Source organism: Zootoca vivipara, chromosome 16 (genome assembly GCF_965207765.1).
Source record: "Zootoca vivipara chromosome 16, rZooViv2.hap1.1, whole genome shotgun sequence".
In the NCBI taxonomy this organism is placed as follows: Eukaryota; Metazoa; Chordata; class Lepidosauria; order Squamata; family Lacertidae; genus Zootoca; species Zootoca vivipara.
This window is the reverse complement of record NC_142599.1, coordinates 16,054,159-16,080,098: the sequence shown is the minus strand read 5'-3', so window position 1 is coordinate 16,080,098 and position 25,940 is coordinate 16,054,159. Positions and strand designations below refer to the sequence as shown.

At 46.8% G+C, this 25,940-nt stretch overlaps 2 protein-coding genes and 1 long non-coding RNA gene across 10 annotated transcripts in view; 2 read left to right on the top strand and 1 right to left on the bottom strand.

Annotated features, from left to right (window-relative positions):
• The window catches only part of PATZ1 (POZ/BTB and AT hook containing zinc finger 1), a 31,346-nt gene extending 22,504 nt beyond the window's left edge, over positions 1–8,842 (bottom strand). For all 8 annotated transcript variants that reach the window (XM_035098055.3, XM_035098057.3, XM_088659786.1 and 5 more), the window contains exon 1: positions 7,348–8,842. In XM_035098055.3, coding sequence (XP_034953946.1) covers positions 7,348–8,705 — 1,358 coding nt within the window. In that variant the 5' untranslated portion in view covers positions 8,706–8,842. The remainder of the gene's footprint in view (positions 1–7,347) is intronic.
• A 43-nt stretch (positions 8,843–8,885) lies between these two features.
• LOC148683100 (uncharacterized) lies at positions 8,886–14,363 on the top strand. The gene is made up of 2 exons (XR_015947515.1): positions 8,886–9,396; positions 12,779–14,363. It is a non-coding gene; the product is annotated as an uncharacterized LOC148683100 (long non-coding RNA).
• A 1,555-nt stretch (positions 14,364–15,918) lies between these two features.
• On the top strand, positions 15,919–24,568 carry DRG1 (developmentally regulated GTP binding protein 1). The gene is made up of 9 exons (XM_035098990.3): positions 15,919–16,016; positions 17,674–17,797; positions 18,807–18,982; positions 19,741–19,810; positions 20,158–20,327; positions 20,923–21,053; positions 21,619–21,786; positions 23,048–23,170; positions 24,449–24,568. The coding sequence occupies exons 1-9, from the start codon at positions 15,975–15,977 to the stop codon at positions 24,546–24,548; spliced, it is 1,104 nt and encodes a 367-aa protein (XP_034954881.1). The 5' UTR covers positions 15,919–15,974; the 3' UTR covers positions 24,549–24,568.
• Positions 24,569–25,940: the final 1,372 nt, after the last annotated feature.

Here is a 25,940-nt window from a genome sequence, read left to right as displayed (position 1 = left end):
CGCCAGCATCCCCTAACCTATAAAAACAAAGCAGTTTTCAGAATAGCAGTTCACAAAACCCAATAAAGAAGATAATAATAACACAATCAAATTCAGAACTGTAAGAATTACCGTATTTTTCTGTCTGTAAGATGACCCCATGTATATTTTGGGGGACTCAGATTTAAGAAAATGGGGGAAATGGCACCATGTATAAGACACCCCTAATTTTTGACATTATTTTTAGTGGGGAAACCTAGTCTTATACATGGAAAAATACGGTAACTGCACATTTGTTCCAAATTTCAGTTAAAACTATTTAGTTTAATTCAACAAAATTGTTGAATTTGATCCAGTGATACCAGTCTGGTAGTCATTTACACTTCCAGCGCACCAACAAAATATAGAAATGCAATATAATATCAAACATTAAAATTTTTCCTATAGAGGGCTGCCTTCAGATGTCTTCTAAAAGCCAGATAGCTAGTTGTTGATCTGTTTGACATCAGTTGGGAGGGCGTTCCATAGGGTGGGCAGTTTGGGAACCACTGATTTAATTGCTCCACAGAAACCAACGGGATTCAAGTTGGACATCAAGAAGGTTGCAAACATGGTACAGTTACAGTACAGCTGGGCACACCAACAGAGTCTGGGGGACACAATCACACCCCCACAAGCAGTACAGTTTTAAGAAGGGGCCAGCTGCCACTTACAGAAAACAAAGTGTGAAACATTGGCTGAGTTAATATTTTTTGAAATATTAACTTTTTGCTGGCTGGTTGCTGCTGCTTCACAAAAAAATAGCACCAATGGGAGCAGGGAGGGAGACACACCTAGACACTCGCACACCCACAAGCAGTACACACACAGAGATGGAGGGGAAATGACAGAAGATGGTCAAATGCCAAAGGGAGGTGTCTGTCTGTTGTTTTTTACTAACCCCAGTTTATGTTTTTAGGGGGGGGGGCTCCAGAAGTTTGAACCTGCAGGGTCTAAGCCAACTACCAGCCTGGCCCCTTTAAGCAAGAGCCTTGAGGGAAGAAGTCCCTGCTTGCTGTTTGCTGAGACCTAACTGGTTCTCAAAGCTCTGTTTGGCGATATCTGCTGGCCGATGTTTGAGTAGTGATTTGTAGCTATATCTTGCTGCTGCAGGAGACAGCGAAGAGGTGCAAGTTAGCAAGGGCTGCACACACAGCAAGAAGCATCAGCTTCCTGGATTTTCCAATATTGTGATTTTTGAATACCACTGTGACACATGCGATAAATTGCAAAGTCGCTTTTTAAAAAAACGGTTATCGCGATTCGATCTAAAACCCAATATCAGACGATACATCGATTTATAGCACTGCCCTAATCTCCAGCATCAAGAGCTGCTTGCCTGGGGATCACTGAATCTGGACTGTTTTCACGCACTAACACCACATCCTGTAGAATTCTATCAGTTATATTTTATCTGTACAAATGGAATGAATGTCAGGAACCAAAAATGCTTTTTCTGCGCTGCCTGAGCAGGAACAGTCACCATTAAGAAAAAGAGTTCAGAATGGGCCAATATATATGTGGGCTGTCTCAGGATCAAACGACTTTTTTTCTTTAAGTTCTCAAAGTTCTTAGGTTGTCATCTGAGATAGCCAGATGTTAAACTGAGAGACAGTCAGGCCATCATTTGAAGAATAAGACTTTAGAGCCGTCTTGCCCCAAAATGGTAACTAGACATTCTGTTTTGGCGACCGTAACCTTGCTTTAAGGAGCCATTTGGCACCTACCTTTTATATCTGAGTTTCTAACACTGTTTGGACACAATCCCAAGGCAGAGAGGACCTCCATGATACAGAAGCCTTCTCCCTAAAACCTGGGGCCCTACTAATGTTTGGGTCCACAACTCCCACCAGCCCCAGCCTGTATGCAGTTGTAGTCCAAAACATCTGGAAAGTATTAGGGGAGGCTGTTCTATAGCACTTTGACACACCCACACCCCAACCATAGTGCAACTGAAAACAGGATTGGTGATAATGTCTGGTCTGTTTCCCTAGCGTCACCAAAGCAGATCCCAAAACGCTGCTGGTTTTTCCTGGTGGGAAGAAAGCTCGGCATTGTCCGAGACCAAAAGCTGCTTGGAATGAGATTATCTCCCCCTCTCTGTCTTCTCACAACGGCTTTTCTGTCCTCAGCCAATTACATGCAGCTCAGCAGAATTCGCCCTCCAGGAAAGCGTGCAAATAGGGCAGATCCCCAATTAAGCTCCTCAACCTGATGGGAAAGGCAGGTGAGCTGAAGTAGCCCAACCGGAGGGTCTGGTTTGGGCCTGAAATGCGCCCCTGTGATCCAAGGCTCCTCCAGATTCCCACCCCCACCCCGTGAAATCAGCCCCTCATTTTAAGAGCCACTGTGAATGTTGAAACAGACTTTAAAAACCTTTAACGCACCCATACCTGGGAGCAAGTCCCACCGAAAGCCGGTTTGCTGACTTATTTCATAGAATCACAGAATTGCAGAGGCTCATCTAGACCAAGCTCCTGCAATGCAGGAACCACAGCTATTTTGGTTTTACTTTTTTTTTGCTAATTATTATATTACAGTACTTCTAAAAACATTTCTAAACTGCTTAATGTTGAAAAATCCCTTTGGATTTGGGTTCGCCTTAAGAGGTATACAAAAGCACAACTTAGAAACAAACAATAATAAAACCAGATCACACAACATATAAACAGCATTATAAAAACAGAAATTCGGGGATAACAGGGCCCAGGCTTGCAGGCCAGGGAAAGCTTAGGCAAAAAAACCACACTATTTCAACGGGGGTGGGGGTGGGGAGATGATGCTTCTGGGCAAGTATGCAAAGAACAAGACAGCTTTCCTCTGAATCAAGAAATTTTAGTCCATTCATTGCTGCCATCCTATATCCACTTACATAGCAATAAGCACCACTGAACCTGAAGGGACTTTTGCATATGCAAAAATCTTACCCTGCCCCCTTATTGAGAAGTAAGTTCTCCTTATTTTATTTGATGTTCCTGCCAAGGGAATCTGCTGAACTGCAGCCTTCCTTGTAGTCTGCTAATAATTGCCCTTTTGCAATGCCTTGCCTATTTTTCTTTTTTCTTTTTTAAGGGAGCATGTGCTAATAGACCTCCTTCCCAAAGTCTCTCCCTCAAATGGCAGGGAATCAATTTTGGGGGGAGTGGGGAGAGAAAGCCAACACCTCTTCTAAAATGGTGTATAATTAAAACAGAGGGGGCACTTCATGAATCATCAGGAAAGTCTTTAAGTGATTGTTTATAATTTTAGCAAACACAAATATAGTCCAATTTCTCTTTTCCTAAAGGGATCTTTAGGATGTAATGTGCCTTTCTCCTGTATATTTTCAACCAACTAAGGGGGGGAAACAAACATGTTGATGTTTTAAAATCAACAGGTAGCACTTTGCACAACAAAGAGAAACATGATTGCTAAATATCTGCATATCAAGGTGCTGTAAAAAGGCACACCTACAGAAGGCAATCTAAAAAGCTGAAAATCCTCCTTTCTTAAGTTACCATAATATTGAGCAGTCAACATTTCTGAAAAGCAGGAGTGTGGTGCTTTTTTTTTAGAAAGACATAAATTGCCCATAATGCAGTTGCTGTCAAATTTATGTTACTAAATTTCCTCACAAACGAAGAGGAAATGAAGTGTTTTATTTGCCTCCAGCCTAAAAGTATTACATGCTTTCCCAAATAAGTTTCAAACATAAACAATCCCAGAAAAATCTTGCCTCTAAATAAAGATAGGTGTTCAAAGACTTTAAATACCCTGGTTCTAAATGTACTTGCTTTCGTACAAGTATTTTTATTACTTGCAGGAATATAACACCCCAATCTTAACCATGCTTACTCAAAAGTAACTTCCATTTTTATCAAATGAATTTACTTCCAGCTTGTGGGTATGATCCCGAAAACCTTTGGTTAACAACAACAACAACACCTTTATTGTCAATGTACAACCTGTGTATGAATTCCCCTGAACTCACTGAGATTTGTTTCACAGAAACTCACACAGTACAATCCTATGTTTACTTGGTCACCAGGAAACTTCACTGGGTTCAATGGAAGCAAGCAGGTTGAGAGTTGCAGCCCAAATCAGTGTGTACACCTGGCTGATTCAGCAAAACACCTGTCAACATTTTGTGCTCCAAGTGGTTAAGGCATAGATCAATCTTTACTTTTAAATCCACCCAACGGAAAAATGCTCCTTTAGTTAGAGTGTGGTGCTAATAATGTCAAGGTTGCAGGTTTGATCCCTGTGCAGTGTTTTTTTGGTAGAAAAATACTGTAGGTGCCGGTACTCACCATGAAGTTGTTACAGTAAGTGCCACACCTTTTAACAATAAAAAAGAGGTGCCAATACTACGTACCCTTGAGGGCACGGCCTGTATGGGACAACTACATATAGTGGTGCCTCGCTAGACGAAATTAATTCGTTCCACGGGTCTTTTCTTATAGCGAAAAATCCGTCTAGCAAATCCCATAGGAATGCACTGAATTTTCTTCGACTTTTTTTTTGCCCATAGGAACGCATTAATTGAATTTCAATGCATTCCTATGGGAAACCGCGATTCGCTAGACAAATTTTTCGTAAAACGCATTCGTCTAGCGAGGCAAGCTCCACTCGAAAAATCATTTCGTTAAGCAAAAATTTCATTAAGCAGGGCATTCGTTAAGCGAGGCACCACTGTATTCCTGTACTGCAGGGGTTGGACTAGATCCTCAGGGTCACTTCCAACTCTACAATTCTGTGATTCTATTACGTACTTCTGTATGCCTCTGAATGCCAGTTGCTGGGAATCACAAATGGGATAGTGGCTGTTGCACTCAGAAACTGCTTGTGAGCTTCCCAGAAGGATATGACCGGCCACTGTGAGGACAACCCAGGAGGGTTCTCTTTATGTTAGAGTTTTAGTCTTGTTCTTATTTGCTGTTCTGTGTTTTTAACTGTTTTTAATTATCTTATATGCAGATCGCCTTGAGTTGGTGGTTTAGAAGGCGATTAATAAATCAATTGTAATAATAATAATAATAATAATGTTTGAACCTTAAAGATCATCAAAAAAAGTTATGGATTTTGATTTTTTAAAGTGTTGGTCCAGTTTCGGGGGGGACGGAACACAATCTCCTGCTTTTACACCTGAAGTTATCTTATAAATAATAATAATAATAATAATAATAATAATAATAATAATAATAATTTATTATTATTTATACCCCGCCCATCTGGCCGGGTTCCCCCAGCCACTCTGGGCGGCTTCCAACAAAGCATTAAAATACAGAAATCAAACATTAAAAGCTTCGCTAAACAGGGCTGCCTGGGGTCAGCAAGGTTTATTGTGCCTGGGCTGGATTGGTCCCACGGAGGGATCTCGCATGGATCACTGGATCGCGCAAGCAGAGACACGGTTTTCAGCGCTACGGAAGCAAGTCCCTGCGCTGCGCCGGTTTAGCGCAGCTGCGAGCAGGCAACTCGGTTTGGGGGCGGCTTGTGGGCCGGTCAAACAACCTCTGCAGGCCACTTCCAGCCCATGGGCCTTAGGTTGCTGACCCTGTCTTAAGCAATATACTGCCATTGACAAGTCATGTCAATGTCTGCTGTTCTTTTAATTAAACAACAGTTCAGGTCCATTTGCAAAGTGGACTATAGCCAGAAACAAAACAGGTACCTCTCCAGATACTGTACCTGGAGAGTACTCTCCCAGTACTCTCCAGATGTTTTGGTCAACAGCTCCCATCAGTTCCAGGCTGGGGTTGATGGCAGCGTGTTTGCACTGGCTGGGGCTGATGCGAGTCGTAGCCCAGAAATATCTACAGCACACCAGGCTGAAGGTGGTTGCCTTGGTCAGTGGTATCTTGGTCAGTGCGAACCAAGCAGGATCTTATGCAAAACCAGAGGAATATTGAAGTACCGTAGGTGCAACTCTTGGGCTATTTTGTGACGTTCCTACCCCAAAGGGGAAATTAAGAGCGGAGTCATCATATTTGTCTGAGTACAAATTGATTCTCCCCATCCATTCTCCATCACCACAATAATGATTTTTGTGAAGGATTCCACCAGTCTTTAGTTTCACCAAGTTGCCACAACCTCTTTAAACAAACGTGATTTCCTGAATTACGGAGACCTGCTTTGATTTGCAGTCACTCATACGGACGCAGAACACCATGCTATGGTGCAAGCCACACAGTCGTGTGAATCCACCTTTGACCAACGAAGCTGCCCTCGCCTTCAAGATCAACACACATGTACTGATCTGATTCCAGACGCTTTCTGCAAGCACACTCAACAATACTTACATCCATGCCCTGTAATTCAAGAACAGGGTTCTATTTCTCTCTCAAGTAAGCCGTCCAAACTCCACCAATGTGAGTATCAGAAAATGCTCCGGACGCGAAGGTGGAGAATTTGAAGTTCAGGTCACTCTCATAAAGAGAACCTTTGAGATCCAGGCTCTGGGGGAAATGCCCACACTGCCTGGTCTGCCATGTGCTCCCTAGTGGTTAAGATCCCTGCAGCCCTGAGCCAAATTACTCAGAAGTAAGCCCTACTGAATTACTTCCTAGTAAGGCTGCATCCCTGTGCACACTAAGCTAAGCAAATTCAGTCCTGCTGAGCCTTGCGGGATTTACTTCTGTATCAACATGCGCATGCTGTTAAAAGTCACTTTGAGAAGTTCCACACTATTCCCTGAAAGCACATTCTATGTACAGTACGTTTGAAGCACATGACTCCCCTCGAAGAATCCTGGGAACTGGGGTTTGTTGAGAGTGCTGGCAATGGTAGCCCTGTGAAAGGAAACTGCAGTTCCCAGGATTCACGAAAGTCATGTGCTCAAAATATGTGCTCAACATGCTTTAAATGGATGGTGCAGATTTGTGGCAGCCAGCATAGGCTGTCTTTTGCCACTACAAACATACGGAGGAGACAGCCCTCCCCAAGCACATGGTGGACAATATACCTGGGACTCTCTGCATCTCCCCAGCAGGTGTTCTGTCCTTCCATCACCCACCCCATGTTTACTGCAGAACATGGGCACACCTGTGCAGTGGGGGCTCGTCTTACCTTTAGCCACCACTCCTCACAAAGTTCTACCTAGAACTGCACCCCACAGCAGGGTGCGCTCCAGATGTTTCAGGCTGCAGCTCCCATGAGCATGATGCTCAGGTTAGTATACAATCGGAACATCTGCAGGAGGACATCTACTGATGGACCTGTGACCTGCAACGTTCCAGTTTCTGTCCAGATCTTTGTGGGTGTCAGCTAACTGTTACACCAGCCGTCAACATCTGGAAAGCCTTTTTTAAATTCCAAACCCATGACCCCAGGGACACCCCCCCCCCTTACCTAGAGAAACCTTTTCCGCAGCTCTGGCAAATGTAAGGTTTCCCCACCGACCCATCGTGGGACCGGACGTGATAGGACATCCGGTCCTTCCTCTTGAACCGCAGCCCGCACACAGGGCACGAGTAGGGCTTCTCGCCAGAATGTGACAGCTTGTGCCGATTCAGGTGGTAAACGTCCCGGAAAATCTTCCCGCAGATCTCGCAAGCCACCTGCTTCCTTGTCCGGCTCCGCTTGCGGGGGGCGGCAGTGTCATCCAGCCCGGGGATCCCGTTCTCGCCCAGCCTAGGGGGTGGGAGGTCGATGTAGCCCAGCTGCAAGCTGGTGACGCCATGCTGGGCTTCGTGCTGGCGGAGGCGGTTGGCATCTGTGAAGACTTTCCCGCACAGGCCACAGGGCAGGATGCCAGCGTCCCTCAGACCCCCGGGGGCACTGAACATCATGGAGTCCAGCAGGTTGGCCTTGCGGGGACGCCCCCGACCCCGCTTGCTGCTCAGAGAGGGGGCGCCGGTGCCAACGTTTTGGAAGGGCGAAGCCAGGAGGGGTGGCGAGAGAGGCCCAGCCACCATGGGAAGACGGTCCACCCCCTGCAAGATGGGCAAGGAAGACTGTGCGGCGGCAGAGAGGGCAGCCCGGGTGGCTTCATCCTCGGGCATGCCGGCGATCCCATTGCCATTGGGGGCCAGCCCAGTGCCGTTGGTCATGTCGAGGGGGAAGCCCAGGTCGGTGGTGCCCGCGCCAGGACGGAACAGCATGATGTCTGGGCGGGTGGCCGGCGGGACCAGAATCTGGACGTTGGACTGCTTGATGACCTCCTGGCAGATATCGATGACAGAGCGCATGAGAAGGAACTTGGCGGCTGTCATGAGCTCCGGGAAGCTCTCTAGGCGCACCACAATACGCGAGGTGTAGGCAAAGTCCAGGATGTCTCCGAAGACCTTCGAGCTGATGGTGTGCATCTCCAGCTCCCGGCCCACCCCGCCGGGGCCGCCCCCGCCCCCGGGGCCGCCCCCTCCAGCGCCGTTCGCCTCAGCTGCGCCCCCGTCCGGCGCTCCGGAGGCTCCTGTACCTCCGGCGCCCTCAACGCCTCCACTCAGTCCCTGCGCGCTGAAGACCGACTCAAAGTACTCGCTGCAGGCAGCCAGGACGGCGCGGTGCGCGGGGAAGCTCTCGTCGCCGACCCGGAGAAGCACGTCGCAGAAGCGCCCGCCGTTCTTGCGCTGTTGGTTCAGGTTGTGCAGAAGGTCGGCGCTGTGCCGGCTCACCTGGTACGTGTAGCAGCCCGGTGGGGACGGGCCGCACGCGTTGGAACTGGCAGCGGCGGCGGCAGCTGCTGCGGCCGCTTCGTTCACCCGCTCCATCGGGGCTGCTGCTGGAGGCTCGCCTTACCTTCCTGCGCCGGCAGCAACAGGAACGGCCGGCAGGGGGAGCGCGTCCTCTCGTTCCTCGGCTGCTGCGTTCACGCGCTCCCGTCGAGGGCCCTGGTGCGCGCGCCCGTCAAGCGGGGGAGGAGGAGGGAGAGGATGGGCGGAATGCAAAAAGAAAAGGGAGGGGGGAACCAGAATGGCGCACGCGCTCCGCCTCGCGCCTTACAGAAAATCCCCGGGCCCCGACGGCGCCGTGTGTGCGCGAGCGCGCCCAGGAACCGGAGGAGGAGGAGATGGAGATGAAGGCGGCCCCGTGCGGGGGTTGTTGCAATGCAAATTGCAAGGTTTGAAGGGAAAGCGAAGGCAGCAAGAACAAAAGGCCGACGGCGGGGGGGAGAGAGAGAGCGCAAAGAGGCCGCAGGAGCAGAAGAAGCCGCGGCGAGCGGGCAGGCAGGCAGCCCCTTTTCGCCTCTCCCCCCGGGCGAGTTCCTTCGCGGCCGCCACGAGGCGCTGCAGCGGGAGCGGGACCGCCGAGGAAGCTGCTGTTGATGCTGCCGGTGGTGCTGGACGACGAGGAAGCGGCGTCGGTGGTGGCTCCTGCTGTCTTTTTCTCTTGGCCGCCGTCGGTGGGAAGTTTTCGGGGGCTGCCGGCACGCTCCGTCCGCCCGCCCGTCCCCCTCCCTCGGTGTGTGTGTGTGTGTTTGGAGCGGAGGAAAGATGGCAGCGGCTGTACTTCCTCTTGCACTTTCACCCCTGGGGGGGGAGGGAAAGAAGGAGGGGGGGCCGGCAGTCCCGAGGTCCCCCCCGCGCTGCAAAAAGGAAAAAAAACCGCTCCGGCAGGGGGCTGCGGAGCCGGCCGGGGCTCGGATTGTGGGGAGCGCTGCAAACTTTGCTGGTTCTTCTTCGGCGCTGGCGGGCCCCCTCCCGATGTATAAAGGGACCCCCCCGCGCCCGCTCGCCTTTTCTCTCCCTCCCTCTCTGCAGCCACTGAAGCTCTTCCCCCCTCCCTCGCTTCCTGCCCCCCTCCCTCCCCGCATCCGCCAATGCAAGAGCAGCCAGAGGCAGCAGGCCGGCCCCCCACCCCACGCCACCACCCAACCCCCCCTTCCTGGCCGCGGGGGCTGGGGGCTGCTGCTGCAATTGCAGCCGCCCTCCCCCCTCCCCAGCACTGATCCGCCAATGCCGAGCCAGCAGCGGCAAGGGCCCCCGCCCCAGGCTGAGCAAGGACGGGCTTGCGTGGATGAGAGTTGAAACCCCCCCCACCCGGTCTAATGGATCTAGGCTGAAACAACTGGGTGGGGGGCGGCTTGCAGCCTGAACTCTCCTCCCCCAGTTGCTCAATGCAGATGGCGCAATTCAACCCCCGCCTTCTAATTCCTGTTAAAGCCCCCACACCCAGCCCCCCCTCCTTGTCTCTTTCTCTGTGCGCTGATGAAGGTGATCCCTGGAGGGCCGTCTCGGAGCCGCGCCTGGCCTGGGCGAGGGGTGGGGGGCGCGCGGGTCGCTCCCCTGAGGCGCGGGGCTTTAACTCCCGACGGACCTAGGCGCTGGTTCCCCTTCCCCGCTACTGCTTCCCATCTCCTATCAGTGCACCGCGGGGCTGGGGAGGGAGGACTTGCTGGGCGCCCATTTGGGCCCTCCTCGGGGGTCGTAGCGCACCTGGAGCGCTTGATGGGCCTCGGTGGGGCGCGCCCAGGCCGCTCACTCGGCGGCCGCAGAGAACACTGATGGACCAACAACCCCATCGCCTGACGGCTCGGCCTGAAGCTGCTTGATGATTTCCCTCCACTTGCAATTCCTATCCGGCTCTTTATAACGTTTTATAGAAAATAATTACAGTATCACAAATTACTTTCCTACTGAAATTGTCTAAATGTTTAGCCTGGCTGCAGAGGGGAATGGGCAACTGAGTATTACCAGTTTCCAGATCCAAGCCCGCTTCCATCACCCCAAAATTATAAATGGAAAAAGCATTCAGTGAATCCTTTTGATCCCACAATCCGCATTCCTTAATTCAGGCACTGGGTTTTCTCTCTGTCCTTTGTGTGTGTTTTTTCCCATTCACTCAGGTGCCTAAACACATGCAAAACTTTCCCTTTAGCCAGAAAAAATAAATGCCACTGTGGGAATTGACATGCAAATGAGCAGCAAACCTGCCAACCCCCACTGAGTATCCTAACATGCCTTTGAAGGCCCCATAAAATACCTTCAGCCATCCATGTCCCCAGGTCTCTGGAGTAGCTCCTCCAATTGCCCTGTTTGCACCCAAGCTGGCAGGTGCAACAATGATGTAGGATTTGTCAAGTCTCGCTTTTTATTCCAGTAATTCTTAACGGCACACAGCCCATATCAAACCTGTGGCACTAGGCGGCAATGTCCTTTAAATCTACTTTTCTCTTTGCCGGAAGCAATTACTGCCACAGAAATAAAAAATTTACTCGTATATAGCAAAAGCATTATTCATATTTAAACAGGTGGTATTTCATGTGGTTCTTGGAGCAAAATAGAAGGGAGAAATTGACACAGCTCCTCTAAATAGAGTTCATTTCTCTCTCTTCAAAGACCCTCCCCTGTTTTAACACTTCGGGTTTTTTTTGTTTTTTGTTTTGCTTCCTCTAAGCTATTCCCCATCTTTCCTTTTCAAGAGTGATGATGCTTCCTTTAAACAACTGTTGCCATGGTACCTTTATGTTCCCAACATTATCCCTTCTAAGTTATTAACAGAGGAGTCGGCCCTTCAAATCCTGCCAGTGTACAGGTGTATTACCCCTAACAGCTAGGTAGCATATGACCCAGTTTACTCAGAGTAGACCCAGTGAAATTAATCTAAGTCATATCCATTAGTTTCAGCAGGGCTGCACTTGAGTATGGCTGGATGCAACTCAGCTGTTTTAAGAGTGGTTTTATTCCCCCCCAAAACAACAACAACAACAACCCTACTTAATTTTTATTTATTTCAATGGGCCAAACAATGCAGCAGTCCTGCTAAACTAGCAGGCCACTCTCAAATGATGAGAGTTGAAAGGTATCTCAGAGATCATCCATTCCAACCCCCCTGCTATAGCATCCCTGACAGGTTGACATCCAGTTTCTGCTTAAAAACCTCTTAACCTTGGAGAAGACACCTTCTTCCAAGGCAGCTAATTTCACTGCTAAACAGCTTGCACTGTCAGGTTGGTCTTGCAAATGTTTAGTCAGTATCTAGGGGGTTGGCCTCTGGAATGAGAGAAAACAAATATGGCAGCCTTTCAAAGATTTGTCTCCCTCCTAAGCTAAGCATAGCCTATCTGTGGCTGGTGCCCATTGGGACAGAATACAGGAAGCCAAAGAGCCAAGGTGGCAGCAGAGCCAATCAGTTTCACCCCCATCTTACCAGCTGAGATTTGCAAAACTCATTGGGAAGCAGGCAATGCAAACCCCTAGACCAGGCATCCCCAAACTGCGGGCCCTCCAGATGTTTTGGCCTACAACTCCCATGATCCCTAGCTAAGAGGACTAGTAGTCAGGGATAATGGGAATTGTAGTCCAAAACATCTGGAGGGCCCGCAGTTTGGGGATGCCTGCCCTAGACTGTTTTTATAAGTAGGTGGAGCATGGCTGGTGGTACAGACTGAGGATGGTGGGGCAGTGTCCCATTTGTAGCCTCCACTGGCATAACCCTCACATGATGTGTTGGACCCAGCTCCATTTTTCCCTCCCATCCCTGGAATTGTTCCAGTTTGTCAACATCTTGGAGAAGCATCTCTACCCCCATCAATCAGCCTGGGCACTCGGATCCAGCTCCAAGGGCCTTCTTGGTAGTGGCACCCACCCTGTGGAACAGCCTCCCATTAGATGTCAAGGCAATAAACAACTACAGGCGGCAACCATTTTAGGTATGTCCAACTGACACACGACCACTGACACATGGGGTGGTGTGGGCTTCCGCGCACTCTGCCAACACGGGTCAGAAATTGAATCCCTGCGCAAAACAGTTGTTTTCTGTATACAACACTTAGAAGACATCTGAAGACAACTCTGTATCGGGAAGTTTTTAATGCTTGATGTATCACTGTGTTTTTATACAGGTGAAACTCGGAAAATTAGAATATCGTCGAAAAGTGTGTTTACTTCAGTAATGCAACTTAAAAGGTGAAGCCAGTATATGAGATAGATGCGTGACTTGCAAAGCAAGATATGTCAAGCCTTGATTTGTTGTAATTGTAATTATTTGTCGTTAGGCGGTCAATTATAAATGGAATGTAATTAATGAAATGTCATAGCGATGTTTATTTTTGTTTGGTTTTGTGTTATTGTAACTATTTGTTTTATTCCTGTGGAATTTCCAAAAGAAAGCATTTGTCAAAATAAAAATAAAATGTAATAAGTTGCATTACTGAAATAAATGCACTTTTTGGCCATATTTTAATTTTCTTAGTTTCCCCTGTATTGTACCCCAGATGGCTGGGGTACTGCAGCTGCCGCCGCCGCTGCTACTACGGTACTGCTAATTTTATCCTTCAGTGCAGAGGAAATAAATAACACATTTTATAATAGGGGACCAGAATATCTTCCTTGGGTGAGGGAGCTTACCTGGGGCAGCAGTTTGAGAACCACTGAGGTTGTGGGAGGGCCTTTTCCCAGGCAGGGGTAGCGAGGACCTAGGTCAATTAAAAACTGAAGGGGGGGCACAAAATTGGCTAAAAAATATGTACATAAATATGTCTATAAATAAAAACATCGATCATTGCCTCATAAGAAAAGGTTTTAAATAGAGGGTGAATTGAATGGGTTGGGTTGGGTTGGAGGAGAGGCAGAAAAAAAGAGCTAATTTGTCTATGGCTAGGGGGCACAATCTAGACAGTTCTGCCGGGGTGCAAGATCACCTAGCTATGGCTCTGGCCACATCCACACAACACCCATTAGCTCAGTCTCTGCACTAATGAGACAGTGGCAGGGAGATGTGAATTCAAACCCACCATGTGGAACAAAATTTTCTGCAAATAAGGAACGGGAAATTAGTAACCCGAGTTCAGTGCTGAGCTAGATGGACCAGTGGTCTGACCCACAAAGCATTGTCCATTGTGAGTGGTTTGAGAGAGATCAGGGAGCAGTAGCCCCTGCTTCTTGCCTTCATGGCTCATGGTCAACGCCTCTTACCCTTGGGTGGGGGGCTCAGTAACTTGGCAAATGACCATTGATGATGATAGCCCCTGATGCTACACTACAGTCCCTGTTTGACTTGGATTTGGGAGTATGAAATGGATTAGGGTAGAGTTTGGAACATACAATGTAGGGATAGAAATTACCAGAGAGAGAGAGAATATGAAAGTACTGTGATGCATTAGCAATATTCTAAAACTCCCAGCTTTTCAGTACTTTCAATACTAGCTCCAGCTAAATCCCCAAGGAATTGGCACACATCTGCTTTGCTTTAGGACAGATATACTCCTTCCTCTCTGTTTATGAACTTCCTATTAGTGTGAGTCCTGCTGGCAAAATTGTCACATTTTGAGCTTTTGTGAATGGGTTGGCATTCTAGCTTTAGATCAAGGTGTATGTAGCGGATTTGCTGCCTGCTTAAAATTGTAATTTTACTTTCTGAAACAGCATTTACATATTCTGTCATGTTCAATTCATATAATAAACCAAGCTTTATTAATGTGTCAAGAATCTTGATGTAAAGCTATTTGTTTGCCTCTAAAAATTACTGGGTTGCTCATCTGGCAGTTAATAGCTTGTTTGGGTCACTGGCCCAGAACAAAAAGTAAAAGGATGTCAGGAGTTTTATTTAGGCAGGAATTGAGACAAGCACATATAAATGGGCACACGTTATAACTCTTAGAAAAAGATCCCAAACTTCTTGTTAGTGTGTAAGGATACACGAGTGCTGTGGACACACATGTTCAAACACAACTGTGGCACCCAGAAGGAAGGGGGAAACACTGTACAATGACTTTTCCATTGGGCAAAGTAGGGCATAAATTCAACAATGCATTATCAGAGTCTTCTCTATCCTGGTGGACTTTAGATAATTTGGACTGCAACTCCCATCAGCCCCAGTCCTGAGTTGTACCCCAGAACGTCTGGAGGGCACCTGGTTGGAGAAGCTGCATAATGATTCATAATAATAGTAGAGGTGGTAGCAGCAACATTGCACTATCATTATATCACTCTGGTGGAGGAACTTTTGGCCCTCTGGCAGCCTTGGACAATTGCCAGAGATGATGGGAACTGTAGTTCATCCACACCTGGCGGGCCAAAGGCTACCCACACCTGTTGTACGGGGTACTGTGGTAGGAAAGAATTGAGAGGATCTTGCCCTGAGGTGGCTACAGTCAAGAAAATGGGGTGTCAACAGAGGCAGGGGGTAGGAAGGGGATGGAAACAAGATACAGTATTGTTGCAGTTACATGTCATCAGGCTTAGGAACATGGGTTTTTTTGGGGGGGATATAAGCCAGGGGTTCTCACACGTTTTCCCCAAAGATCCCTTCAAAAATTCAGAGGGTCTTGGCAGCCGACTTATTTTTTTTCTGCCTGTTGTAATGCAGGGCTCTTGGTTAATTACGGTAATCCATTATTATGATGTTTTGTGTTTTAACGTTGTAAGCCATCCTGTCATCTTCCAGTGAAGGGGGGTATCTAATTTTAATAATAATGTGCTGTGTTAGATGCTGTATAGTTTTTAATTGCTTCCCTTATTTCTTATATTTTGTCTTTAATGATATAGTATTCCACATAAGTCAAACAGGATTTAAAACTGTATATTTTTATCGCTTCTGGAATTAAAATGGCAACATCATGAAAGATAAGATAGATAAGAAATAAAAGGATAATTCTAAGTATATAACGAGATGGACCTACCACCTGAATGAGAACCGCACTTTGGGAGCTCCTGAAATAAAACCTTATTTATTAACAGGTTTCTTCACTATCTGCCATGTAGGCCCAGACCTGAGCGTAGTAGTGAGGGTGGGGTCTGCGCCTCCTGCAATACCGTCTCCCGGCCATTAGGCGGGAGGAGTCCTTACAGCGACGCTTAAGCTGTCTATTTGGTTTCCTCTCTGGCCTCTTTACTCTATGGTAGCGTCCTCGCTCCCTCCTTCCAGGAGTCATGGGTGGAGCGTGATGACAACAGAAAGGCGGGGGTAACTCTCGCACTCGCCCCCCTGCCGGGCTTTTGTTAGATGTCTCGCGAGAACCTGTGCTTTGGGCGCATGCGCGGTGCCACAGGCCTGAGGAGAGCTGTCCGTGAGGCACCGCTGCCGCCGCCACCGCCATCATGAGCACGACGTTGGCCAAGATCGCCGAGATAGAGGCCGAGGTAACCCAACCAGCGGCGACTGAAAGGCTCCTCGGCTCTCCCTGTGGGGCCCCAACCAGCGGCTCCGCCCACCCCCAACTGGGCTGTGGAGGAGTCCTGGGCGCGGCTCAGTAGAGCCTCCGTCCACTGCGGCAGTCTATCTGCTGGGAGTCAACAATGCGGGAGGCCGCTACCTTTGCTTCCTTTGGCTGGTAGAAGCATGCTGGATTGAGGTCGAATAGTATTCATTACCCCCATCCTGGTGCTTTCCAGATGTTGCTGGAGTGCAGCTCCCATCCTTATCGCTGAGCATTGGCCGTGTTGGCTGATGGGATTCGGAGTCCCCAGCAGTACCTGGGAGGCACCATGTTGGGCAAGGCTGAAGCTCAGGGTAGGGAGATACTTCCCCCATTGTTTTGATTTATGCTCTGAGACTCCTTGGGCCCTGCCCGAGGGTATGTAAAATAAATAAATAAAATAAATAAATAAATAGGAATAAAGAGCACTGGCCCTGCCTGGTGTTCAAGGGTTGCTGAATGAAGTTGGAGGGGGGTGGGCTCGTGTCTTCTGAGCACAGTGCAGACAGGCCTTGCCCCAATAAAAAAAAGGGATAGCTGTGGCTTGTGAAGAGCCATTGCTGGATGGAGCTGGTTGGAGTTGCAGGACCAGGTTGGCTTAGACCAGGGGTCAGCAACCTTTTTCAGCTGTGGGCCAGTCCACTGTCCCTCAGACCATCTGGTGGGCCGGACTATATTTTTTGGGGGGGAAATGAACGAATTCCTATGCCCCACAAATAACCCAGAGACGCATTTTAAATAAAAACACACATTCTACTCATGTATAAACACCAGGCAGGCCCCACAAATAACCCAGAGATGCATTTTAAATAAAAGGACGCATTCTACTCATATATCTGATGTATCTGATGAAGTGTGCGTGCACACGAAAGCTCATACCAAAATAAAAACTTAGTTGGTCTTTAAGGTGCTAATGAAGGAATTTTTTTATTTTGTTTACTCATATAAAAACACGCTTGATTCCCAGACCGTCCGCAGGCCGGATTGAGAAGGTGATTGGGCCGCATCCGGCCCCTGGGCCTTAGGTTGCCTGTCCCTGGCTTAGACAAACCCAAGGATGAGACAGCAGAGGAGGGATCTATCCCAGCTATAGGCTGCAACCACTAGTAGTTAAGGCTGAAAGTGTGCAGCTTACACAGTGTCACCCAGGAAGCTTCATGGCTGAGCCAGAATTTGAACCTGGATCATCCTAGTTCTAGTCCAATCCTCTGGAAAACAATAATTTCCTGAAAAGTGGGATAAAAGTGCAGCAAATAAACATTCAACCCCTATCTTCCACAACACTATTGGGGTTGAGCTCTGATTCAAGTTAAGCCTTGAAAACTGCCACCCCTCCTTCTGCCTTTCTCAGAGTTTCCTACGGAGTAGAAACAACCCTCTGGTAGCTCTTCTGATGGGACAGATACTCTTCCTATCTCCCTTGCATGACCTGCAGACAGCTCCTCAGTCCTTTAAATCTCTTCTGTGGCAGGGAAGAGTGACCTGTGCCCTTCAATGTAATATGCAAGACCTTGGAACAAGGTTGGTGTCACCAATCTTTCCCATAAAAGTCCTGGGCTTGTGCAGCCCTCCCTGATCTTGGTCTTCTCCCTACTCCACAGATGGCCCGCACGCAGAAGAATAAGGCCACAGCTCACCATCTGGGGCTGTTGAAGGCACGTCTGGCCAAACTGCGCCGAGAGCTCATCACCCCGAAGGGAGGTGGAGGGGGTGGTCCAGGAGAAGGTATGTACAGTATTCCAAAAGGATGGAAATGAGTGGCTCAATCCTCAAGTTGAAGTTTGGAGATGGAGCTGTTTTCCTCTCAGTAGAAAAAAGAATATACAAAATACACCAAAAATATGTGTACTGTACTTGCTTTGGAAATTATACAGAATTTTTATTATTTAAGATGCTGACTGTAAACTGCTGAGGTAGTGAGGTAGTGACTAGGAAGGGTAGTGACTGGTTTAAGTACTTCTCCTTACTATCCCCCCATGTATGTTTACTCAGATGTTGAACACCTGAAGGTGGCTTATAGTTTAGGATTATATGTACAAGCCTTGATGCCATGTGCTTTTCCTCCCCTCTCCTCCTCTGGTGATATAATACAGATTTTGCTTCAGTTTTCAGTTAGCCACAGTTGCACACTGCGTCAACCCTAAACCAAACATAACTGTGTGTGAATCCTAAACATAGTTAGTCTTAACTATGGTTTATTGTTGAAGTCTCCATAAACCATAGTTGGCTTGTTTCAGTAAACTATTGTTGAGAGTAACCCCAGTTTGGACATAAGACTAAACTTCGGTTTGTTAAAAACAGGAGCAAATGTTTCTCATCTCCTTGCAGCCATATTTGATCAGGAGTTGGGCTGGTGGGAAGATGCAGGAACTTAAAGTCTTCTCATGTAATGCTAAATCATATACCAGTTTAGCATCTGATTGGGACCTGTATTTATTATGGATGAGCAAGACTTTGAGGCTCTGACACTTTAATAAAACCTGTTAATACAAACGGTTGGGCAGATAAAAATATTTCTCTGATAGGATACCAAATCTATCTCAGGCTGAAGGTATCATCCAAGGGGGCCCAGCCTGGCTTGCTGAGATGACTCTCTTCTCTGGCTTTCTCCAGAGGTCTTCTCCCCTCCCTTTTCATGCTCCAACTTCCTGGAGGGGCCTGGCACAACGAAGGGGCAAGTGTAGCCCATCTCTTCTGCAGCCTGTCAGTAACAGTACTGATTTCTGCATTGAAGGTTTTGATGTTGCAAAGACTGGCGATGCCCGAATTGGTTTTGTGGGCTTCCCATCCGTGGGGAAATCCACTTTGCTGAGCAACCTTGCTGGAGTCTACTCGGAGGTCGCTGCCTATGAGTTCACCACGCTGACCACGGTGCCTGGTGTGATTCGATACAAAGGAGCAAAAATACAGGTGAGCTCTCTAGATCTGGGGTGGGAGTTTATGTGAAGGATGGAGTATCTGAAATATGTAGGAAGGGCCAATTTTTTCCAGTACATTTCTGGTCTAGGTGGGGAGATTTTTCCTTTTGTTTAATTATAGTTAAGTCTGTACATAAAAGTGGATCTCCTTATTACGATGGTATCAGCTGACTTTTCTGAAGTCAAGCCCTCTAGCATAGTATATTCTAGCTGTACCAGGAACAGCTTAACAGGATGCCCTCCAGGCATTGTGAACTACAACTCCCATCAGCCCCAGCCAGCATGGCTAGTGGTAAGGGGTGATGGGAGTTGTAACCCAGCAAAAAATTTCTAGAGGGCAACATAATTGCCACTCCTGATCTATACTGTCTGGCAGCAGATCTCCTGAGGATGCTTATGATGGTATCACCTTTTGTCATTAGATGTACAGGCACAAGGCACAAGACAAATATTTAACAGTTAGAATTAAATAGCAATGGAATGCAAAAGTACAGTCTGTGACACTTTGATTAGAGCTTAAATGCAGGCAAAACAGAGCAGTAGTAGTTGGTGACAGATTTCCTCAGCAAAGCTAAGATTATTGTGTTATTTCCTGTCATGGAACAGAAAACCATTGCCTCTATTCAGACTCAGATGAATGAAGCTGATCAATATTGTTAAAATGTCCTCAAAGCTTTCTCCACTGCTGGTGGATTCTGGCTTGCTGATTGCTATATAATGGGTTTCTTTCCTCTTCCTTAAACCCTTCAGCTTCTGGATCTTCCAGGGATTATTGAGGGTGCAAAAGACGGGAAAGGTCGCGGTCGCCAGGTCATTGCAGGTGAGGTTGCTGCTCCAGTATCAGAAATCCTTCTCTGCCCTGTCCATCTTTTGTGCTTTTGGGAGGGAAGAATCTTTACAGATATCTTTCATGTCATTTGATATGTTTTTTCCACTGTGTCATACTTTGTGAATGTTTTGTCTCCACAGAAAGCATAGGTTTGAGTTTTTCCAGCTTCCTTTGCTTGCACCTGATTTAAAGAGCAGAATTTATAAGGCATTCTGGCTTAGAGAAGCAGATTGCAAAACAGGACTGAGAAGTGCTTGGCACAGGATGCAACACTTTCTTTCCAACCTCTTTGAAGAGGCCGAGCGAGCGTCTTTTTCAATTCTCTTCTTTCTTCTCAGTTGCTCGAACCTGCAACCTTATTCTGATAGTCCTGGATGTCCTGAAGCCCCTGGGACATAAGAAGATAATTGAGAATGAGCTTGAGGGCTTTGGGATCCGACTGAACAGCAAACCACCCAACATTGGCTTTAAGAAGAAGGACAAAGGAGGCATCAATCTCACAGCCACCGTAAGCAGGCCTGGGCAGAAAGTGTGCGCGCCTCCTGCCTTGTCACTGTGACAAGGAGAGTGCTCTTTGGATAATCTGGATGCTCTTTGGGCAGTGCCTGAGTAGTTTTGGAAGAAAGCTATTTATTTAATTACATTTATCTGGGGACAATTCTTGCTAATCTGGACAAGGGTCCCATGGCTTTGAATGGGGCCTCACTTTGACATAGATTTATTTGTGAGAGCAGTAAGAGACTTTTCCTTGTTGCAATGGAAAGGGAAGTATGCTGTGCCATTAGCTGCTGGAATATGGCTAGTTGTACAGAGATGAGAGTCTCATCTGTTGCTCCACCCATTTTTGCCTCTGGCTCTGCCCCTCACTGACATGAAGCCCTTTGGCTGAGAAAGGTTCCTGTCTGATGGTCTGGAAGGTTCCTGTCTGATAGGATCTTCAGATCTGTGGAGCTGGGACTTATTCACTAATTTGGTTACCACAAGCAAAGAACAGAAGCTTCTTCAAAAAGCTCTAATGGAATAATAGCAAACCCAAATCTGCTGGGTTCTCCAGAGTTACTCACCACCTAAATATCTGAATGGTTCTTTTGTTCTTCCATTAGTGCCCACAGAGTGAGCTGGATAATGAAACTGTGAAGAGCATCTTGGCAGAGTATAAAATTCACAATGCTGATGTCACGCTGCGTAGCGATGTTACTGCAGACGACCTCATCGATGTGGTTGAAGGAAACAGGTAGTGTGGTGGGGCTTGTGAATCAGACTGGTTTATGAGGTTTACTAGACTGTTGGGGTTGCTTATACTGTGTCGCAGGTGCCTTTCAAATTCTTCAGGGAATCAAAATCCAGTGTCTGTTATATATTGTGCAAAGCAAGCACTTTTATCATTATGAATGCAGGCTGTTTGGGATGTGCAGGGGGTTGTGTTGTGGGTTTTGTACTTTTGGAAATCCACTCTTGAGGAGGGTCTGATTTGTGAGGAAGCCGTCTGCCATCCCACTCATTTCCAATAGCAAGGGGCTGTGTAATTGCTCTTGTAACTGTTGAAAGGTGTGGAATAGTTTTCTCGATGGAAGACCAAGAGTGCAGGATGTTCTTCCCTGTTTTGGGACACTGGAACAAGTGCCAAATCTTTCTGGACACGTGTGGGCACAGTAGTTTGGATGTACGTAATCTTAAGGGCTCATTCCAAAATGTATCTGTCTTGTAATCATGATCATGCAGGAGGGACAGTAGGGAGTAATCACTAGTTTTTGAAAAAGGAATGTGTGTTGTCGGTGATAATTTATTCACTCTTACAGAGTTTACATCCCATGCATTTACGTGCTGAACAAAATTGACCAGATCTCCCTTGAGGAACTAGACATAATTTACAAAGTGCCTCACTGTGTTCCAATCTCTGCTCACCACCGGTGGAACTTTGATGACCTCTTGGAGAAGATCTGGGACTACCTAAAACTTGTGCGAATGTGAGTCAAGTGTCATTGTCCAGGCTGAAAGCGTCTCTGGTCCCCATTCACTTAGAAATCTGCAGCTGCATTTCCTTCCCCACTGTCCTGGTTTGAGCTGGTTGACTTGCAGGCTGGTCTTTGAAGCTGGCTTCTCTTCCTGCCTGCTTGCTGTAATCATGTTCTGTCCCATGGTGCCACATTTAAGCCCTAAAATAGCTTTGGACAGTTGTCAACAAAACCTTTGTACAATTCAGCATCTTTGCAGCTTTCTATGACAGGATAAATGTGGTAGGGTGATGCCTTCAGCAAACAGAATGGCCATTCATTGGGAATGGTGGGACCACAGATGAGCCACTCCGGACTTTTCAGTGCAAAAAAATTGATAACTTTATGCACATTGAAAATTGGCCTGACATTGAGAAGATTAGGCTAGGATCCTTCTCTGTTCTCAGTGTGCTCTGTTCTTTTTTCTTTGGTATAGGTGAGCATTTCTTTGTGCTATCCCACCACTTGAATTCTGAAGCACTTCTGTTCGGACACAATGATTATCTCATCTGTTTTCTGTTGCAGCAAAGCAGCCTTCTCCAACCTTGTGCTCTCCAGCTGTTTTGGGCAGCAGCCCTAGCCAGCGGCTAGGGATTATGGGAGTTGGAAATCTGAAAACATCTGGATGGCACCAGGTTGGAGAAAAGTATTCTCGAGGATATGACCTGAACCAGCAGGTTCAAAGTACAAGAAAGAATTTCGATAAAACAGTAGGAAGAACTTTATGTTAGCACAAGTTATTTGGAACAGCTTGCATTAATGGTGATGGGGGACTCCCTTGCACTGGAGCTTTTAAGCAGAGGCAGGCTGGCTGGCTTCCTATTGGGGATGCTGCAGTAGTGGGTGTCCTGCATTAGAAGAGTGTTGGGTGAGATGACCCCTGTAATCTGTTCCAACTCTCCAATTCTGCAAACTATTACACACCCCTCCTTCCTGCCAAAGGAGCCCAATGTGCCAAACACACAAATGATAATGGCAATTAAAAACACCTCAAAACCATTTTAATACAGCTGCAAACTGGGAGAGATCTCTTTTTAAAAGGCGTGTTGGAAAAGGAAGGTCTTTGAGAGGTGCCAAAAAGACAATTGAGATGGCCCCTTCCTAGTATTCAAGGCGAGGGAGGCCTTAGATGATGAATCTTTGCCCTGGGTAGAAGGGAAACCTTGTTTGAAATGTATCTGTGTATTAACGTGCTGTAGCATCTCCTTTTGATGACTCTAAATTTAAATTGCAGTTACACAAAGCCCAAAGGGCAGCTACCAGATTACAGCTCTCCCGTAGTCTTGCCTTACTCTCGGACCACAGTGGAGGATTTCTGCAATAAGATCCACAAAAACCTGATTAAAGAGTTTAAATAGTAAGTACAGCCTACAAAGCAGCGAATTTTCTCCCGCAGTCCTTGTAATGTCACAGCACCAGGCGACAAAAACATGGACTCAAGCTTCCTTTCAAATAGAAAATGACTAAGCATAGGGAAGTTCAGCATTTCTTTGGGAAATTAACTGTAGTCTTTTGTCTTATCATTTTTCTATTCTCCTTGTAGTCTTAGCCTTGAAAGCACTGGTTCACAAGTACATGGCTTTTCATTCAGTTTTGCAAAAAAACAACAACCAAGCCTTTGAAGGATATTTCTCATAGTACTATCATTGTGATTGAACAACTTGTATTTTGTAATTGAAAAGTGCATCAAAGGGCAGGAAAGCCATTGCAGCAGAAGGGAAGAAACATTTCTTGGTAGTGGAAGATAGTTGCCCTACTGAACCAGGAAATAGTTACAATGATATGCTACATGGGGCTACCTCAGCTACTGTTTGGAAGCTCTAGCTCATGGGTAGGCAAACTAAGGCCTGGGGGCTGGATCTGGCCCAATCGCCTTCTAAATCCAGCCCGTGGACAGTCCAGGAATCAGTGTTTTTACATGAGTATAATGTGTGCATTTATTTAAAATGCATCTCTGGGTTATTTGTGGGGCATAGGAATTCGTTCATATTTTTTTCCGGCCCCCCACAAGATCTGACTGTCCCCCTGCTGAAAATGTTTGCTGACCCCTGCTCTAGCTGCTGCTGGGCTCTGGGAGTGGCATGCAAAATCCAAATATTATTATTCTCTGTGAGCTGCTCTGGCTGCCTATTCTGAGCAAGGTTTTGATACCGACTTACAGGGTTCCAAAAATGGCTGGGCCCCCCAGATGCTTGATGGGGCACATCTGTTGCTATCTCCCAGGCCACCAGTTGAGATCTTTGGAGTAGGCTTCTGTCGTTTTGGGCAAAGGAAGCCTGTGCAGGGCATCCTTGAATTTATGAAATTTCCTGTTATTGAAGATGTGTCAGGTGTCATTATCACTTGTTCTTTCATTTCCTGAAGTTAGGCTGATCATGTCTGTTTGGATGCATTATCTTACTGCTGCTTTGTAGTTGTTTTTTAATAGCTAAAACTATTTTATAAGTTTTGTTTGCTGCTTGTTTTATATTTTATTTGTGAGGCACTCAAGAGAATTAAAGAATAGCGGCCAAGAGAGATTAGTGAGATTCTCTGACCTGTAAAGAGTATCTGAATTTCTGGGGAAGCCTCACTGCTGCTGGTCTATACAAACTGTGAAAATGTAGTGTCTCAACTAAACGCTTTTCTTTTTCAGTGCACTTGTGTGGGGCTCATCGGTGAAGCATAACCCACAGAAAGTTGGAAAGGATCATACCATGGAGGATGAAGATGTCATTCAGATAGTGAAGAAATAAAAAGCTCTATTGGGCAATTAGTCATGACTCCTCCTCAGTGACTGTCCAGAAGCTTGTTCTATTTGCTGGATGGTTGAATGTGTGTGTGCTCATTCCTATCTTAATCCTCCTAGGAAAGTCAGGTGTATTAGCCATGGGAGCAATGAAAATCTGTTTACTGTGCGAGGCCTTGGTCTCTATTGCTGTTTTGACTGACTGCACAGCCTCACACTAGCGCAGGGGGAAGCTAACATGTGGCTCCTCCCCACCCACAGCTAGACTGTAGCTCCAAGCAACCAGCCTGGCAAGGGGGCAGGGATGATGGGAGGTACAGTCCAACAGCTGGAGGTCCACAGCTTCTCCATCCTTGCTGAAGTGTAGATAAAACATACTCGGAAGAAAAAGTGCAAGCCTTCCGCTTTGCTTTGTGCATGTGCGAGTGGCATACAAAACTAGCATTCCTGTCATTATATGCTTGTGTAAATAAAGCATGCAGATAAAAACTCGAATATTAATTCCGGAAGGGTGCCAACATAGTGTATGTGTATAACAAGCTTTTGCGAGTATGGTTAAGAACTTTGCTTTTCCCCACCTCACTCTTCCCCCGGGTGCTAGTTTGCAAACTTTTAAGACTGGCTGCTCTCATTGCTGTTTGAAATACCTAGAAATGTTTTCTTCAAGCTTTTCCAAAATTGACAAGAGCTTTGTATAAAAGGCATCCCTGGTATACCAGTAATGATAAACAGCTGCCTATGGGAAAAAACCCATTCCTGCTCCCCACTGAATGCAGCATTTAGATATAAGAGTGGCCCTGATGGTGGTGGAGGTAGAATTTAACTATCAAGATTAGGTAGCCAGGGACAACCTTATCCTCACCCCAGCTGGTAGATGTGAATGGCATAATTTATCAGTGCATTATGTGAAGTTCTTCCTTTCTCACTGACTAGCACCATTGGATGACCCCTACTTCCTCTAGTGTTTATATTGTAGTATCTCTCTTTAGTGCCCAAAAAACTCAGCTGCGCCTTTTAATAAAATTGTTTCTATTCCCTTGCTGCCACCAGTTGGAACAGTGTTCTAATAATAAGTGAAATGAGAGACAATCTTAACATGGGTGCTTAGGAGCAGGACCCTTGTTCCTAGCTGCTTCCATGTAGTTTAAGGGATCAATGCCTGTAGCACACAACAGGATTAAATATAGAGTATTAGTTTCGAGGTGTCTGCCAAGATTAAGCTAACACCAGGTGCATTAACACCCCATTTGGTAGTCCAAGCTCCTTTAGAAACTTCTAAATCTGCTACTCAGAACTGCTTCTCAGCCCATTCACAAGCATCTTGCAATCCAAACATTTTACCACCTTACATGACAGGAATTCCTGTGACAGCATCTAACCCTCTCATCTCCCAATACAT

What these genes read in the sequence shown, in the direction of transcription:
- DRG1 (XM_035098990.3), top strand. Translation starts at nt 15,975, where the DNA reads ATGAGCACGACGTTGGCCAAGATCGCCGAGATAGAGGCCGAG. An exon ending in CGGTCGCCAGGTCATTGCAG is followed by an intron (nt 19,811 to 20,157) that starts GTGAGGTTGCTG and finishes CTTTCTTCTCAG; the next exon opens with TTGCTCGAACCTGCAACCTT. An exon ending in GCATCAATCTCACAGCCACC is followed by an intron (nt 20,328 to 20,922) that starts GTAAGCAGGCCT and finishes TTCTTCCATTAG; the next exon opens with TGCCCACAGAGTGAGCTGGA.